We start from the raw sequence: 17,518 nt of genomic DNA, 5'->3' as shown, positions 1-17,518 counted from the left end.
TGGTTTGAGCCAAGTGAAAGTAGTTGCTCTAATAAATTGCTTCCTTGGTTTAGTTAAGACTAGGATTTTTGTGGTTGGATCTACTCTGTTTCTTTCCCATCTGAACAGGGCAGGATGTACTGGTAAGCAAGAGACCAGCAAGTAGATATCAGATGGCAGCACCCTCCAGCAGGCAGAGGAGGAAACTGGGTGCAGTAACATATTCTTTTGGCAAATGTGTGCAAACCACCTTGGCTCTGAAAGGACTTAAAGTGCTCCCACAAGGAAACCTGTCTCAGTCAAAGAGGATAATAAATTTTTCACTGCTCCAGCTGCATTGCAAGTGAACAATTTGACTATACCCTAACCTTTCATAGCAGGTATAAATGACTAAGTGTGAGAAAGGAAGAAGGCTTGATTTAGCATGATTGAATCACTGCAGGAGTTTTCCTCTTAAATACTGATGAGTGCTTTATCTACATTTTCCTCTGAGGAGATAAATCTTTTCCCCTAGGGTGCTCCCTGTTTCAGCTTCTCTTATGCTACTACCTGAGGCCCCTTTACTCACCACTTTCTTTTGCAAGTGGATGTGGGCTGCCAGGTTTCAGATGGGTGCAGTCTACCCCAGTGTTAATTTTTTTATGGTACAGGGCTTAGAGTTGTTTCCTGTCAAGTTAATAACACAGCAATGGAGTCTATATTCTGGAAACACAGAGCACTCTGTTGCTAAAAGAAACAGCAAAATTAAGACCCTAAGTAAGGGTAATTTTTTGCATTTGTGAGAGATTTTCTAACAGAGTCAGAAAGGGGCCCCTGTAAGAAGTTTACATACTTTGGTAGATGATTATACCTTGAAGTTTCCTTTCTTTGTCTAGGTCCAATAGAAGCAGAGTAGGAGACCAAAGGGGTTGACAGGCAGAGGCAGGATGACAAACCCTTCAGGTGAACATACTACCCCAGGCCACTGCTAAACAACACAGAAGACTATAAAGCACTGTGTTTGAGGAACAAACTGCTAATATCTCCCCTTGCTTGTTAAGAGCAATGACTTGGTATGCACATCAGTTTTCCAGACCCCTCATCAGTACCTTTGTATTTTTTGTCCATATTTTGCACTTTCATCACTAGGAGCTGGGCATCTGCCTCTTCCACTTACATTTTGTCCTTCCCCTTTTGGCTACATCCTTTCCTTCCTCTCCTGGCTGATGCTGAAGGGTGAAGAGAACCCAAATTTCTTATTATTACCTACACTTTGATTTCTCTCTCAATTTACTGGATAAAACTCTTAAGGAAAGAGACTGTTAGCTCAGCTTCATTCCTGTTGCATTGTCCAGTCCCCATTATTGTTAAACTCCTGTCATCCATCAAACCCTATTCACAGTTGAAATCAACAGCAAAAAAAAGGAAACAAATAAGTCAGCACAGTGTTACACAGAAGTAGAGCTAGCATGCACAGAGATGGATGAAAAGCCACTGAGCCTTAATAGTGCTGATGGAGCTGCCCTGCAGCTGTTCTGGTTGAGTTACTTCAGCACTGCTCTACAGACAATGACAGATGTAAAACTTTTTTAGCATGAACTGATATTGTGTGCAGCCTGTACAATATGCCCATAGATATGAACATGCTTTGGGTTTGTTTTTGTTTTTGTTTTTGTTTTAATCCAAGGGTGACAATAAAGTTGCCATGTCCTTCATGCAGATCGAGACACTAGGGCATATATGGCCTGTTACCATCTACAGAGTTTGGAGACAAAGGCTACACATGTTTATGGATTTTAAGTTTGTGATATTTGAGGAAAAATGTTCCTATGTGTGTTAAAAGCAAAGTGTGTTACTTTTCATTACTTCTTCTAGTTCAGTTACATGTGTTACTGCTGTAATGCTCACTTCTTAATCTTTCATGAGTTGTCACATCAATAGGTATTGCCTATTACAGGTGGCCAATTTAAGTCGGTCCCAGTGCTTACCAATGGCTCTGTGGAATGCCAGGTGTGGCACAGCTGTGAATTTAGGCAACTTGTATTCTTCATTTAACGTCTTAGTCACCACACTGCTCTATCTTGATGAGCATAGGTTTCATCTACATCAGCATTTTGGCAGAGAATAGTATGTTTTTTACTTAACTTAGCCTTCTTTCCTCAACCACACTTGCAACTGGTTCAGATGTGAAGTGATTCACACACTGTAATGAGACAGTGAGTTGCAGTCCAGAGTCCTTTTGAAGAACACCAAACCAGAGATTCTTCTGCAAGGTGACATGGCCTGTTTTTCAAACCCCAGTGGAAACACAAATATTGAAATCATGTATTAGCCCTTCTGACACCGTGGTATCATTTAGTCCAGAGAATCATATTAAACCTATTCTGATATTAAATCCTGGAAATACTTACAATATTGATCTAGAGATGTCAACAACTGCTTCCACCCTCTGATCCTCTCCTACTGCACAGCCACTTAATCCAAACACAGGCATCCACACAAGGACAGCAGGCTGAAGGCTTTGCAATTCCAAATATATTGGAGAAAAAGATGCACAGAGGCCGGAGTATAAAGGGATATTTAAGTGAAATGGTAAAAAAAGGCACAGGTCTCTATTTTACACCTGCATTTGAATAGCAGGAGAGCACATAGGTATCAGTAGATACCCAGAGGCCCATGCTACAATGCTCTACACACATATAACAGTGAAAGTCCTTTTGATCTGAGATTAACATCAATAAAGATACTAAAGCTGGGGGGGAATAACAGCAAAAAAAAAAAAAGCAGAAAAAAAATCAGGACAGAATAAACTAGATGCCTTTTCTACAGCATCACTTCCAAAGGAGCACTGTTCTAGGGGACCTTGAGCAGAGATGAATGTAAGGGAGGAACCAACCCTGTAGTAAAGTCATGGGATTAGACTTCTGGTCTAGTAGGCTTCTCCAGAGTGCTGAGAGCACAGCTAGAAAGAAAAGCTCTCAATTTTATGCACTGATTTTTATGCAGTCTTTGAACCTTGCTTTGGGAACCTATCAGATCTGTGGACTGTATGGACAGCACAGCTGAGCATGTGGTAAGAGAAGTGCTCAGTTCCAAAGAACCTGTGCTGGAAAAAAAACACCTATAGAATTAGGACACATAGATTGCATTTAAAAAAATAATTTTCTTCCCCTAGAGCAAAATATGTCTATCAAAATGTCTGTATCAAGTTGTCTGTCAAAAAGCAGGAAAACCCACCAGCCAGTATTGTTAGAAAGAAAGATCAGTGCCTCCATGTGTCCATAGGTAGACTACAGCTCAAGGTAGCACTATGAGGATAGGCCACTGTCTGCTGGCAACAAATAAGCAAAGGGCATCCCCGATTCATGGATCCTTTTGCATAAGTAATTCTAACTGTGGAGTATACACAAACAGTAGTGGTTCAAAGAGACACACACAAGATTATTGAGTGAAGTAGCAACATGAATAACTGTCCCTGTATTGGTGAAAAACTGCAAGGCCATTTCAAGCTGTACTATTACATGAGCAGTATTTCAAATGTAGTAGGTGCACACAGTGCTGTGGTAACACAAGGAACATTATTCAAAGTATGCTCGGTGTGAATGTGTACATTCAACAGTGCTCCTGGAGATGACATATAAATCCCCATACATCCTTATGCTGCATAGAGGGGATTGTGTATCCCCTATAATTTAATTTTACAGTTTAGAAAATATTCACCAATTTAATCAGGGTCTAATTCACACTAATTTATTGTAAATATTGCCAGTGCTAAAGAAATTCTAAAGCAACCAAATACATCTCTGAGGCTGCCTATGCAAGATTGTCCCTGGAGGTGATATCAGCATATATGTCCTTGCCTTGTTCAAGTTTTAAGCTTGATGCAGAAATAAAACTTCAGAAATTCTTTCAGACAGCACTGGCTGTGAGCTGTGCCTCTAACCTGACTTCAATGGCAAGCCACAGTGACTACTGTCTGGCTGACAGAGTTCACTGATGAGATGGTTTTCATTGTGGTTGTAGATGCTCTTAGATGTTCTTCCCCTGGGAGGCACAGAAGTGCTGAAAAGTCCCCTGGCTTCTCCCCAGGATATGGCAAGTTCATTCCAGGAACGATGTGAGCATGGGCACACCTTCAACATAGCAACACAGGTAGACACAAAGCAACAAGTGTCTGAGAGGCTCCCTGGGGGTGCCAAGGCTGAACCTGGCAGCCAAGGCCATTCCACCAGCCCTCTGGGGACCAGGGCAGCCCCAACCTTTGCGCTGGGCATCCACCCAAAGAACAGGGATGTCTGCTGACAGGTCTGAAAGAGAAAATGTCCTTCCTGAGCCATGATGTGTAGCGCACCAAGAGCCTGCTGCATCTTCTCCCAGTGGTGGCTGCCTCTCCACAGCACGCAGAGCTGCCTCCAGCTGGCAATTACGTGTTTCGGACATTCTTTTCTTACTCTTTCTGCTTTCTTTAACAAAGCTGATGAGACACCAGGCTGGTGACAGCACGTGGCTGGTAGAAATGGGTCCAAGTGAAGCAAAGCAACTTCTCAGCCATACACATTCTACCATGGGCAATAAAATGTCTTTGGTTTTGTAGGCGCAGGAGGATCGGACATGCTGCCGGGGGACCCGCCAGGACCCTGCTCCTGTGAAAGTCCCAAAGCCGAGGAGGGTTCAGGGGTAAGTCTCCTCCCACCAGATCCTTGTGGGAAGCACAGGCATCTGTGCTGCGCTCAAATATAGTGCTTGATGGCACCCTCTGCTCAGTGGGATGGGCCACTTCTTCAGCTGTGAGGAGGTTGTTATGATGGAAATAGTTTGCACAGTACACCTTGATGGTGTAAACTGCATTTGCTTCACTACTGCATGGTGTCCTACCAAACATCTGGGAGCCTGGGATTAGGAGAACCTTCAGTAAAAGTGTATCTCTTGGGAGGTCTCTTAAAATAATCCCAGCAGCTCACTGCATTATGGTGTCAACCTAATGCAGAGTCCTTCCTCACCATCAGAAAATCCCCTGCACTTCTCCCCTTGCACCAACTCTTCTTCTCAATCCCCTCACCACCCCACCTCCCTTCATCCGCTGGAAGCCCCCATGCCAGCAACTCATGAGCATGAGGAAGGCGCCTGAGCAGCATTGCTCTCACTGGTGTGGTTGGGTGGTGTGTGGGAACACATCATTTTGCTCGAAAAGGCATGATGGGGATATTCCTTTTTCTTTGTCATTCTTTGTGTGATTTGATGCAGACATGAGTTTTTAAAAGCAACCAATGAATTTGGCAGTAGGTTATCAGGAGTGGAAAGGGGTGAATGGGCGAGAGAATTCCTACAAGGCTGCTAATGCTACTGAATGTGACATATTTGAAGACAAAAACTACCATGTTAAAAACAAAAGGCCTCTCCATCAATTTTTTATCAGAAATTGGATTTTTAAATAAAGATGCAAACTGGAATAAACAAAGCCCTTATTAATGTCTGAATTTACTTTAAGCTTTTACATCTCTTAAAATAATAATCAAGGTTGCTAAAGAGGTCCAGATTAAATTGATGAAGCAGAGTTTTTCTGTTATAAAACCAGAAGAATTTTTTCTTAAACTATGCTTAGTTAAATTTAACCCAATAACTGTTTCATTTGGAGAAGCATTTAAGGATAAAAAGGCAGCAAGTTCATATGTTCTTCTGGGCTTTGAAAACTGGTGTGAGAAACTGAGATAAGCTAGCTTTAAGATGTTAAAGCCATGGTGAATAATCAGATAAAGTCAGTAACTGCAAAAACTTTCTTAAAGAGGAAAATGTAAGTGCAAAAAATGTTTTGAAAACCTTTTTATTAAATTTTATTTCTTATGATATTTACCAGTCATTTGCCATTTTAAATGATTGATAATTTCCTCAAAATCCAGGTTTCCTATAGTATTATTTCAGTGCTAATAAAATCCAAAGTAGACTGGACAAATCTATTGTTTAAAAAAACAAACAAACAAAGAAAAAAAATCTAAAAACCAAAAAACCCCAAATAATTAAAAAAAAACCTAAACCAACCAACCAAACAAAAAAACTCCCAATAAACAAATCCGAAAAACAAAAGAACAAAGCAAAACAGATCTCCTAGTAAACAACAGTATAAATCTGGCTACATGTGATTAACAATTTATAATGGACAATATAGCACAGAATTTCATGCTCTTGTCTTCCAAAAACAACTACCAAATTTAAGGCTGAGTCTATTATAGAAAGCAGCAAATCAACATGTCCTTCCTCAGGGGTATGGTTCAGTACGAATCCACCTTTCTTTAGGCACATAATTTACAACATAAACACTAGAAGCAATGTTCAAATGGATAATGCAAAACAGACAAGATAAAACTTTCCTGTTATGGTTAAAGCAGGTATTTAAACCATTCTGACTGTAGCTGGAGCATGGACTCACACAGGAATTCCCAGACATTTTGCCCTGGTTGCTATCAGTGCCCTGCACAGTGTAGCACCATTTTGTGGCAGATTGTATATCACAAGCAGGACCTGTAGTGCTGCTGGGAAAGATTTGAGCTGGAGTTTAACCAGTCCCTAACTTTCTCTGGCTTAAGTTAAGGTCATATTTAAGGAAAAGGGAAAAAAGGTTCAATGACTGTGAAATGCAATTTGTTTTAATAGCATAGTACTTGCAATGCTTGGGAGTGTAACACCACAGAGAAGAAAATCTGACTTAGCATTGTTTTCTTCTTTGCTTAAAAAAATAGGTCTCATTTTTTAATAACAAACCCCTGCTGAAGGAGGAGGTTTAATGGCAGAACTTTGTAAGAGGGAGGCTGACTCAGTGCTGCCACTGATGCAGAGAAAGCAGAATCAACAAAATGCCAGCACAGAAAATCCAGTGAAATCCATGAGAGTATCCTTACCAGCATGGGAGAAAATTAGTTTATTCATAGCAAATGATGAAGTGCTGAAATTTTCTTTAATAACTTGCTAACAATTTGTTCATGGGAGAAACTTGGTGTTCGAGGCAAAGACTGTATAGTGCAGCTATATATAAATTCTTCTTAGCTTGCTGAGACAGATAAATTTAAAAAAATTAAATTATCCTTTCTATCAATGAATAAGCAAGGAGCAACCTAGTTTTCATACAAGAAAACCATAAATTTTAAATTAACTTTGAAAAGAAGCTATACAGATCTAGTTGCAATATTTTGAGGGGATACCAAGGGAAATTACCTTCCTGATAAATAGAAATCTGCTTATCTTTGTTACTTTCAACAGCCTTCTTAGTCCAAGTGGAGATCTGGGCCATAATAAAGTATCCTTTAATGTTAACAGTTAACAAGAAGCAACCAGCTACTCCTAGGTCCAGACTGTGTTCTGTACTGTATGGTTCAAGTCAATGGTAGTTGCGCAGGTTCCAATAAATCACAGAAAACTCTTACATCTAATATGGATTAGTAACAAAAGGGTACACTTGATCCTAGTCAAGAAGCAAAGCAATATTCTAAGAAAAAAAATGTGTAGTCCTCACAAAGTCACTCTATGTAATATGCTCAGAACCAGCTAATCTAGACCTACTGTTGAGCAAGCCAAACTTTAGGAATGATCTTGGAGATCTTTATGTTTCTTCTTTTCTAAAAGGCAAAATTCTGCTTCTTCATTGTCACACTTAAAATACATTATGCTATGCCTTCAGCTCTTTTTTGCGTGCAGGTTCAGAATGACATGTACTTCATTAAGGAGACTTTCTTGCAGCTTTTGCTTAAACAGGAGAATGTGTATGTGTGTGGGAGTAGCATAAACTGCAGCTGTTTTCCTTTATTTTTTCACCATCATTACTGATGACTAGTAACAAGGAAGAAGACTTATGTTTACACCATTTGACTTCATCGTAACACTGATGTATAGGAATTTGGGAAATTATATCGGTGAATAACTCATAATTTCAACAAAACTTTTGAAACCGTAGAAGAATCAGTAGTAGGCTGAAAGAATTTGTCTTGTGGTGAAAAAGATGCTGCTATTTTGCTGGAATATTTTATCAGAGATCTAGAACTTCAATTTGCTCTTTCATTGGTTTTAAGAAAGACTGCATCACCGAAGAACTTAAGTGAGCCCAAGGATCTCGGGTAAAATAATTCCACTGGGCTGATGATTAAAAGCAAACACAAAAATCAAAACAGACCCAGGATACAACCCCTTCCCTTCATCCTCCCTCCTGCTCAATTGCCATAAACTCATTGTGGCCAAAAAATTTACAGTAGCTCAAAATGACAGACGCTTTGATATTTTCAGCACTCTGGAGCAGTTTGAAAGGGAAATGTTCTTTCTGCACAGTACATGTACCTGAAGTTTGTGAGGCCAGACAGCCAAAATTCCTGGTTGTCTTTCATAGTGTAAGCCTGCATGGTCTCATATTTCCTGCTCCCTTACACTTTAGGCAGCACAGGACTTACCTTTGCTGCCACACCAGCCATGGAGGGTTGCTGCTGAAATTCAGAGACATTTATGTAGTAAAAACCCAAGGCAAGGTACAAGTCAGCTTTAAGAAGTAAAATAGTTTATTTTCTGCAGCTGACACTTTCCCCAGTTGGCTCCTGCTGGCTCTCATCTCTCATTGCTCCTGTTCCCAGGTCATGTTCTCCATCCCTGGTCCTGGCCACAGCTCACCTCATGAAGTCAATAGAGGTGAGCTGGGTACAGAGAGATGGATCCACCTGAGTTACTGAACTGCATGTCACAGCACACAGCTAAGAGTTCACTTCCAATTATGGCCTCTGTTGATTGCTCTCAAGTGCATCTTCATATCATGACTGAGACAGGCAGCAATGGTCAGGAAACCAGTGGATCATCAGCCATTCAAAGCAATCAGGGCCATTATGTTTGATGTCTGGCTTTGTAATTTTATTGCTATGGCTTTGCATGGAAACTGCCAAAGCAAAGCAAAAAGACTGTCAAGCTGTGGTGCCTGTGTAAAAAACATATCTTCTTATCCAAAGATAAATAAGATTGCCTGCTCTGACAGTATGTGAGTTAAAACATTTAAATGCACAGCAGTTTCTTAGTGCAGACCTGGCTTTCCATATAGAATAACGCATATTTTAAATTAGCAGGATTGTAATCAGCTTGCCTTATCATCTCATTACAGTTTTGCTTTCTCCGATTTCCTTCTGATGATGGCAAAATGCAGTGTAGCTGAAACTTCAGCTTGTGGCAGGGACAGCCAGTCCTTCAGGCTGGCCATGGGTTGGGTCAGTGGGCCTGTTCCCTTTCTAATTCAAGAGGGTGACACATCTTTAGAAAACTGTGATGTTGTTCTTTGACGAGGGGGAAGGGAAATTTTCCAAGAGAAAAAAATTTCTTCTTTAAATATCAATCACTTGTGTCTGATTTTCTGAGGACCTTTAGATAGGCTTGGTTTTCTCACTGAATGATTGCTAGTAGTGCCACCTGCCCTCCAGGCTCAATCAGGTAAGCTGGACAGGGCAACCTGATTTCTTATCTGTCTGGGAGATGTTATCAAAATGGAAGCAATAATGAGTGTTGAGAAACAGAGACACTTGCCCCTGCAGGAAAAATTGGGGCCAGAAGTGGGAAGTGGTTGAGTCACCATCCCTGGAGGTATTTAAGAGATGTGTGGAGCTGGGGGACATGGCTCTGTGGTGGATTTTAAGTGTTGGCTTAACAATTAGACTTGGTGAGCTTAAGGGCTTTTTTCAACCAAAACATTTCTATGGTTCTAGGAAACTTACTAAAGGAAAGCCTGTCTCTAGTGATGTCTCAGTAAACACTTTGGATCCATCTAAAAGCCATGGCATAAGAAAAAAATTCCATCTCTCTCTTCCACCACAGTTTTGGTGATTAGTGGCAACAAACTATTTCTATATTATCTTTGTTTGCACAACTGGAATTTGTAGTTACATTTAATACTGATAAGTTTAGTACTCAGTAAAATACACTGTGTTAGGCTGTTTATGTGTAGATATTTTAACATTTCTGCACAGGATATTTTGAGAATGGGCTACACAAACAATTTTACTAACTCCACAGGATTGGCTTTAAACTATAGAGTCCCATGTATTTAAGCTGCTGCAGGACAACACTGCTTTATTCTTGTTGTTTTGTTTTTTTTGTTTTTTTGTTTTTTTTTTTGTTTTGTTTTTGTTTTTGTTTTTTTTGTTTTTTGTTTTTTGTTTTTGTTTTTTTGTTTTTTGTTTTTTGTTTTTTGTTTTTTTTTGTTTTTTGTTTTTTGTTTTTTTTTTTGTTCTAATGGTAGTGAATAAAACCCTGCATCTGCTCCTCAGCAAGGACTTAATCCAAGGCTCATTGAATGCACTGGAAGAGCCTCCATTGGGCTTTGCATCAGGCTCTATAGTTCACAAACAAATGGTCTTTGTAAGAATATGCTATTCCAGTCTACTATAGAAGAGTTACAGAAGCTCCCTATTTTGAAAATAGTAATTGGTCTTTAAATTTTTGTTATGCCTGCTTAGTTGGAGGAACAATAAAGAACTGTACATAATTGTTGACACACTGTAGCCTATGATTATCTTGCCCCAGAAGTTGATATAAATGTTGAATATGTAATGCTGTGGCAACAAGTAGTGCTATATTTATATTAGTCTTCCTATGGATGCAGTAATTCAGAAAATATATAGAGATAGGCTTCCTGCCCCTGAGGAAGTTCAGGCTCAATGGGGCAAGCTGGGCACAAGACTTTCAGGACTGCTTTAAGTTGGTGTTATTGATGAAGCAGGCTTCAAAGATGGATTTGTAGAATAAAGAGGGATAGTACTGAATGGGATTTTTCTGCACTCAGGAAAAGGAACAGACTGAAAGGAGACACAAAGCCCACAGCAGGGGAAAGAAACAGGGGCTATTGTGGAAGAAGGTACAAAGAGAGTAAGATAAGGCAGGGGTAATCAAAGCCAAAACATTAGCTGGGGAAGACTGTAAAGAGCTTTAAGTAAAACCTCACAGGTCTAGATTTGCAATGATTGAATTTTGCAGAAGGAGGGAGAGCAATGAGTCAGTTATGCAGTGGTATCCCCATGAGCTGCAATAAAAAAGAAATTCATTACAACAGCACAGGTACTGAATATTTCTTAGGATTTCTTGAAAAGGGCAACTAATAGATTCCCTGAACAAAAGAGAACATGATGTCAGTGAAATTGGGCTGTTTTTGCAATTGCAGCAGAGAGTAACTTCTTAATGTGGGCGTAGATTACACCAATAGTTACTACTGCGTATTACTCCTGTAACAGGACTTCTTGCAGTAAAACATATTAACTGTGTGGTAAATGCTGGCACGGCTATGCATGTAGTTCATAAGCTGATGATGACTAAAACAGTTTATAGAGCCAGTACTAAAACATTACTCACTGAAGGAGTCCCATTCAAGTCAACGAGATTACTCATGTAGCGAGCTGTCAACAGAAATCTTGCCAAGCTATTCCACCACATAATAGATGTGCGTAAGTGAGCCTGTTAGTCAGCTGAATAACTTCAGAAAATAACTTTTGAATTTATACTACATTATTATCTGAACTCTGAACTAGTATTAGTATCTGAGTTAGTATCTGAACTGCACACGTGAGGTCCCACTATATTCTGCCCACTCACTGACAAGCAGTCCTTGTCCTGAAATTCATCAGCACACACAGACAAATAAAGAAAAGTCACTTGCCTTCAGTCACACCACAGGTCATCAGCAACACCAGGACCAGAACAGGGATCTCCAGTTGTTCCCTACCAGCACCTCCCTGCCTCCGTAATACTCAACATTTCATCCCCATACTGATTATAAAGTATTTATGAATGTGACCTCCAAACTTCACAAGCCTTTTCTGCTGATCGATGGGTCTCTACATTAATTAGTTTTATAAATACACAGAGAATACACAGAAGTACCATTTTCATCTCACATGCATTACCACAAGCAGGTGCATTCCCACACCCAGTTCATCTGCATGCTATTCTGCAGTCAAAGATACAGCCAGAACCAGAAGGAAAGGAAAACTAATCCAACACAAAAATTCTCACAGCTAATCTGAGACACTTAAAAATCTGCATATCAAGAAAAACTAATTTGTCAAACTCAGTGAAATTCAGAGTGGAGGCTACCAGATCAAAAATCTGCCTCACTGAAACTAGGATCCAGTTTAATGGCAAAGTCCTAAAGCAGACTCTAAAGTAATTCCTTTACTCCTGATACACATATGTCTTTACTCTCTTCTCTCCCTATTTCTTGCTCTTCCAAACATCTTTGTCTTTCATTTCCATATCTTTATCTTCCCATACTGAGCCACCCTGTGTCTCTTCCCCTTCCTAACTCCAGGCACTCTTTGTTGGCAGTGGCTCTGTCCTCTTTCTGCCCATGGAAGAGGACACATCTGTACAGAGGCAGATTGTAAACTAGGTCAGCTTATGTGGCAGAGAAAAGAAGAAATAAGAGCCTTTTTGTATAATAACAAGGCTTCACATAAGCATGTGGCCCAGTTGTCAGAGGTGCCGAGTGTCTGCAGTTCCCACTGAGTTCAGTGGCACTGGTCCTCTTGCTCACAGCCTATGGATGTGATGTACATTGGTCAGGCATTGGAGGAGGAATGAGATAATACCAGTGGTTACTTATTCCTTTCCAATTCACAGGAAAAAAGTGGGCCTGAAAGGGAAAGACAGGCAAAGAACTGTCATTTAGAAGTTAAAAATAACTACTCTACCTGATAAATATTGGGCTAATGCAGATGATCTTCATACTCTTCCTACTTTCAGAGTTTTTAGAACAATGCTGACTAATCTTGCAATTCATTATATAGGTAAAGAAATTTTAACTTCACAGTAAAAATTAGAAAAGGCTGCATTCAGGCAAAGATTATTCCTTCTTTACCACACCTGAAGACTTCCTCTGTGCTGTAAAAACCCTAACAAAACATTTCTTTAAAACAAACCTTTAAAACATGATTTTCTCCTGCTGTTGTAACCATTGAAAATGCAAGTTAGAAGCAATAGGCAAAACTCATTAAAATACAGAGTGAAATCACATTTTATTTCCTCTATGGTACATTAGTCATGTACTACCTTATTAATACAAAGTAAATGCATCCCTGTCATAAGAAAAAAATAATTGAAAACTTTCAAACAATACCTGTGTCATTTGTGATGTTGCTTTTTCTAATGGAAAAAAGAATGTGGTGAGGTCTTGCCTGTACCACTCTGTTTTCAGGCACACGTAATTGCAAGAAGGTAAATAAAATATCTTCCTATTTACATTAATAGCATACCTGACAAGTCTGGAGTTATGCATGTATGCATCTATGTCCTTACACCATTGTCTTTAAGTCTTCTTCACTATCAGGTAATGCTATGCCTGCCTGTGAGCATCTGTGTCCTTGAGCTCTCACCTGAGGACAAAGCAGCTGAATCACCAACAGTAGTGTGCATCCTCTCATTTAAAACATTGGCACCTTAAGAGCAGAGGGTGGCAAATGTGACACTAAACTTCAATGAGGATACTGGAGAACTAGAGATGTGCAAACATCACATCTGTACTGTGCAAACGCAGAGATGCTAATTGGGTTAGAACTAAAGGACACCTGCATTGATGCAATCTATCTGAGAAGAGTCAACATTGTTTCTGTAAAGTCTTGCCTTAAACAAACCTCTTGGAGGTCTTTGAAAGGGTCAACAAAAATGTGGATAAGGGTGATCTAATTTCCATATCAGACTGAGTTATAAAAGGCTCTCAACTAAGGTTTTTAAGGAGACTGAGCAGCAATAGTAACAAGAGAGAAAGCCCTGATGTAGCTCAGTAATTGTTTAGAAGATAAAATGCAAAGTACAGGAATAAATTACCAGTTCTCACAATGGAGGGAGGTGCTGGATGATGTTTCTGCAAGGGTCAGTGCTGGGACATGTGCAGTTCAGTGTACTCATATCTTACTGGGAATGGAGTGAAATAGCAAAGTTAATCTGTGGCATTAACATACTCAAGTCAGTAATAAGATGAAGGAATGAGGAACTATACAGAACATTGTCAGACTGACTGGGCACTATAAGAATCTCATTGTAGGTAGCTGTGAAATTATGCATATGGAGAAACAAACCTGTAAAAAGGTGGTCTCTGAGCTGGCCACTGCACAAGTAAAATCTTGGGGTTATGTCAGTTCCATGGAAACATCATCTCTGTCTTCAAAAACTTGTCATAAGAGAACATGACCATTGTGCCACTACATGAAATCTATGGCTTGTCCACATCTTAGACACATTGTATTTTTCTCAAAAAGGATGTGTTAGATTAGGATGGTGTTCAACAGGACTTCAAAGGTGGTAAGAAGTACAGAACGGTTTATGGACCAAAGCCCCCATGATCAACCTGCAAGTATTCAGCAAGGAGAAGGAATAATGTGAATGGATTGCAGTGAACTGCAAGCCCATGAGCTGCTCAAAGCAATGGTTAGGACCTGTTGGAGATGATGGGATAAGTAAGTTTATACTGAGATCAAAAATGGGAGAAATAAAAGGCAAGGTTTCTTCATAGGAGAGGTGGCAGACCAGTGGAAATCCTTGCCAGAAGCTGCTGTGCGCATGGCAAAAGTGCATTTGGGTTCAAGGGGACATTGAAGAAGGTTTGAGAAGTCAGCCCACCAGTCTGCCTAAAACAGACTTAGAATTAAAAGTAGAACAAAAAACCCCAACCAAACAAAAGAACCCCAACCAAAAATGAGTCCAAATCCAATACACCAAAAACAAATAAATAAATAAATTAAAAAAAAAAAAAAAAAAAAAAAAAAAAGAGGAAGAAAGAAACCCCAAACCACACCAACAAACCGAAAAAGGAAAAAACCCAACCAGTAGCAAAACCACCCTGAAACTCACGTCTCAGGAAATCCCCGGGGCTGCCAGAGGCGAGGGAGCCCCCGCTCTGCACATCCTCCCCGGAGTTGCTCGGCTGCACCTCCGGGGCCGCGCCGCTTCCTGACCTACCCCCGAGGCTCGGAACAGCCCTCCCGGGGATCACCTCCCCACACCCGGGGCTCGCACCCCCTTCCCCTCCCTCAGGGCTCGCCCCCCTCCTGCGCAGGACTCGGCTCCCTGCGTTCCCTGCCGCCCGTAACAGGAGAGCCCTGGCCGCCGGCCGGTAACCCGAGCGCGGGGGGGGGCGGGGGGCGAGGGGGAGCGCGGATCCTCGGAGGGACCGGAGCGGGCGGGGCGGAGCGGGGCGGGAGTTGCCCCCCTCTTCCTGGCGTCGGCGAAGGGGGCGGGCGGGGAGAGAAGTGGGGGGAGGAGGAGGAGGAGAAGGAGGTGGGAGGGGGGGTGACCCGACGTGCCGCGGAGGTGGCGGGGCACGCTGTGCGCCGGAGGAGCGGGCGCGTTTCGGAAAGGTAGCTGTGCACGGTGGTCCGTGCTTCCTTCTTCGGTCTGTCTGTCTGTCTGTCTGTTTGTATGAGCGCGGCTCTGGGTGCGGAGGGAAGAGAGGCGGAGGCGTCTGCGGCTCCGGCAAGTTGTCTGGCCCTCGGCGGGCTGCGGGCAGGCAGAGAGGGACAAGGTGGAAATCTTGGCGGATCGGGGGGGAGGAAAGCGTGGCGGGGGATGTAAGAGGGGGTCGGTAGAGATGCGAGGAAGGGCAGGGGAAAGGCGAGGAGGGAAGATGGAAACGCAGGGCGGGAGGGGAAGAGAGAATGAAAATGCGGGAAGGGAAAGGAATGAGGGAAGGGGCGATCCTGGGAGGGGGTCGTGCCCTTGCTTTCGCCCACCCCGCGAGACCCTCCATGTCTGCACATTGCCTTCGGGACGTGGCGGGGGAGGGGGACGGGGGGCGCGGACTCCCAGGGCGCTGGAGGGGGCGGTGGGTCGGGTACGGAAAGCCGGGTCTGTGCGCGCATCCCCCCGGTGTCCGCAGGTGGAGGGGAGCCCCTTCTGCCGCCTCGGCTAAGGTTTGGGGGCCCGGGGTGGTCTCTGCAGACCTACCGGGGGGCGACCGCTGTGCGCGGGAGCCTGTCGGGCCAGGGGGGAGGGAGAGCTGAGAGCCGGCGTGGCGGCGTGGAGGGGTTTTGGTAAGATCCTGAGAAACTCATGACGTAATTATATTTTGATCAGCATGTTTTTTTTCATGGCCATCTCAATTTTTCCTGGACTTCCCTTTTTGAACTGAAAATCTCCCATATCTTTGTTCCACGTCTTTCTGGTTTTAGACCCCTCAGTAACAGTGAAGGATGAGTTTTAAATCTTTTATGTCTTTTTATTTGGGATCAGCTTAGGACCACTCCAGTGTAAACTTCTCAAACATTGGTGTCTCTTCCTAAAAAGTTACTGAAATTACTACTGTGGGCAGGCAGGCAGGCAGGCAGCTACTGAGGCTATCAAGTGTTAGAGCTCCTGATAATATTAATCATTAGTTATAAAGAGCAGGCATCATACTGAAGTTTGGTTTTTATCTTAAGGTGAATCACCTATCATCTTCCAGAAGATGTACTTTCGGGCATTAGGTACCAGCTTTGTGTCACAAGAGGGAGAGAGCAGATCCCTCGGTTGTGGTTTTACCAATGAAATAAACATGTTTTATTTTGAGCTGTGATTAACAGTTCAATGTTGTAATGATATCCTCTGATTCTGGCATTGTCTCATAGCTCTGGTATGTCAATTTGTATTCATGCTGTGTAAGTGTTTTGCAGAGGTTTTGCGTATCTGACAGGGATTTATTTCACTTTCACCATTACGTTTTCTGGCCTCACCAGCCTCAGGAATCCAAGGAAAGTATACATACATCAATATCTGTGGTAGGATATGACTTCTTTTTCCTAAGAAGTGCAAGTTCTTTCAAATATTTTTTTAAAAATAGCTTTTATGTCCCTGTACACAGCATCCTGCACAGAGGATGAAGTTATAGCTGAAATTTTATTGATTTAAGTGTATTAATTGTAAGGATTTCTCACTGGTCAGTATTGGGTGATTTTCATTAAATTTATATTCATATTTTATCTGAGTGCCAGTCCATTTGCTGTCCTTTGATAGCCTCTGCTAAAGTAAGTTTGCACAAATATAAAATGTTGCATATGAATACTGGTTTCAGATGGGTGATAATATTGGGTTTTTAACTCTAATTATCAAGCACCTGTCTAAAGAGTATCAGTCCCAGGTGAGTTCTTCAGTAAGCTGAGCCATATTTATAGGCGTCTTGTAAGAAGTAACTTTTGTGGTTTTGTGTGATGCACCTTCTGTACTAAGGGATGCATGGGTAACATCCCAGTCCTTTTAAATTACTCAAAAGCTCCTATTGACTTCAGAGCTTTGGTGAAGTGAAGAATCCAGGATAGCAGCAGCAGAATCCCAGGTAGGAGATTTGATAGAATATGGACTTTGCTCAGCTGCATTTGTCTTGCCACAAGTAATACTTATACTTTAGGCTTACAGCATGAAAAGTATACCCAGAAGAATCCTTAAGAGTTTGATGGCTATTTTGATCGTGGGATAAGTTAATTCACGCCTAGTTTCTCTTGTCTAAATTGCAAAACTCACTTTTGCTACTGGAAACACCTGCTGATTTATCAAGTGCTATTGATACTGCATTTACAGCAAGACATGAAGAGCT

The 17,518-nt window shown here is 41.7% G+C and overlaps 1 protein-coding gene across 4 annotated transcripts in view; it reads left to right on the top strand.

The window, feature by feature from the left end:
- The window catches only part of PALM2AKAP2 (PALM2 and AKAP2 fusion), a 264,854-nt gene that overhangs the window by 152,322 nt on the left and 95,014 nt on the right, over positions 1 to 17,518 (top strand). For 2 of the 4 annotated variants that reach the window (XM_030466924.1, XM_030466920.1), the window contains one exon: positions 4,553 to 4,635. In XM_030466924.1, coding sequence (XP_030322784.1) covers positions 4,553 to 4,635 — 83 coding nt within the window. Of the gene's footprint in view, positions 1 to 4,552; positions 4,636 to 15,229; positions 15,312 to 17,518 lie in introns of those variants that run through there. The other 2 variants (XM_030466923.1, XM_030466922.1) reach the window with 2 other exon arrangements.

The sequence above is a fragment of the Calypte anna genome, chromosome Z (genome assembly GCF_003957555.1).
Source record: "Calypte anna isolate BGI_N300 chromosome Z, bCalAnn1_v1.p, whole genome shotgun sequence".
Classification (NCBI taxonomy): Eukaryota; Metazoa; Chordata; class Aves; order Apodiformes; family Trochilidae; genus Calypte; species Calypte anna.
The sequence above is the reverse complement of the archived record's forward strand: the minus strand, read 5'-3'. Positions and strand labels throughout refer to the sequence as shown.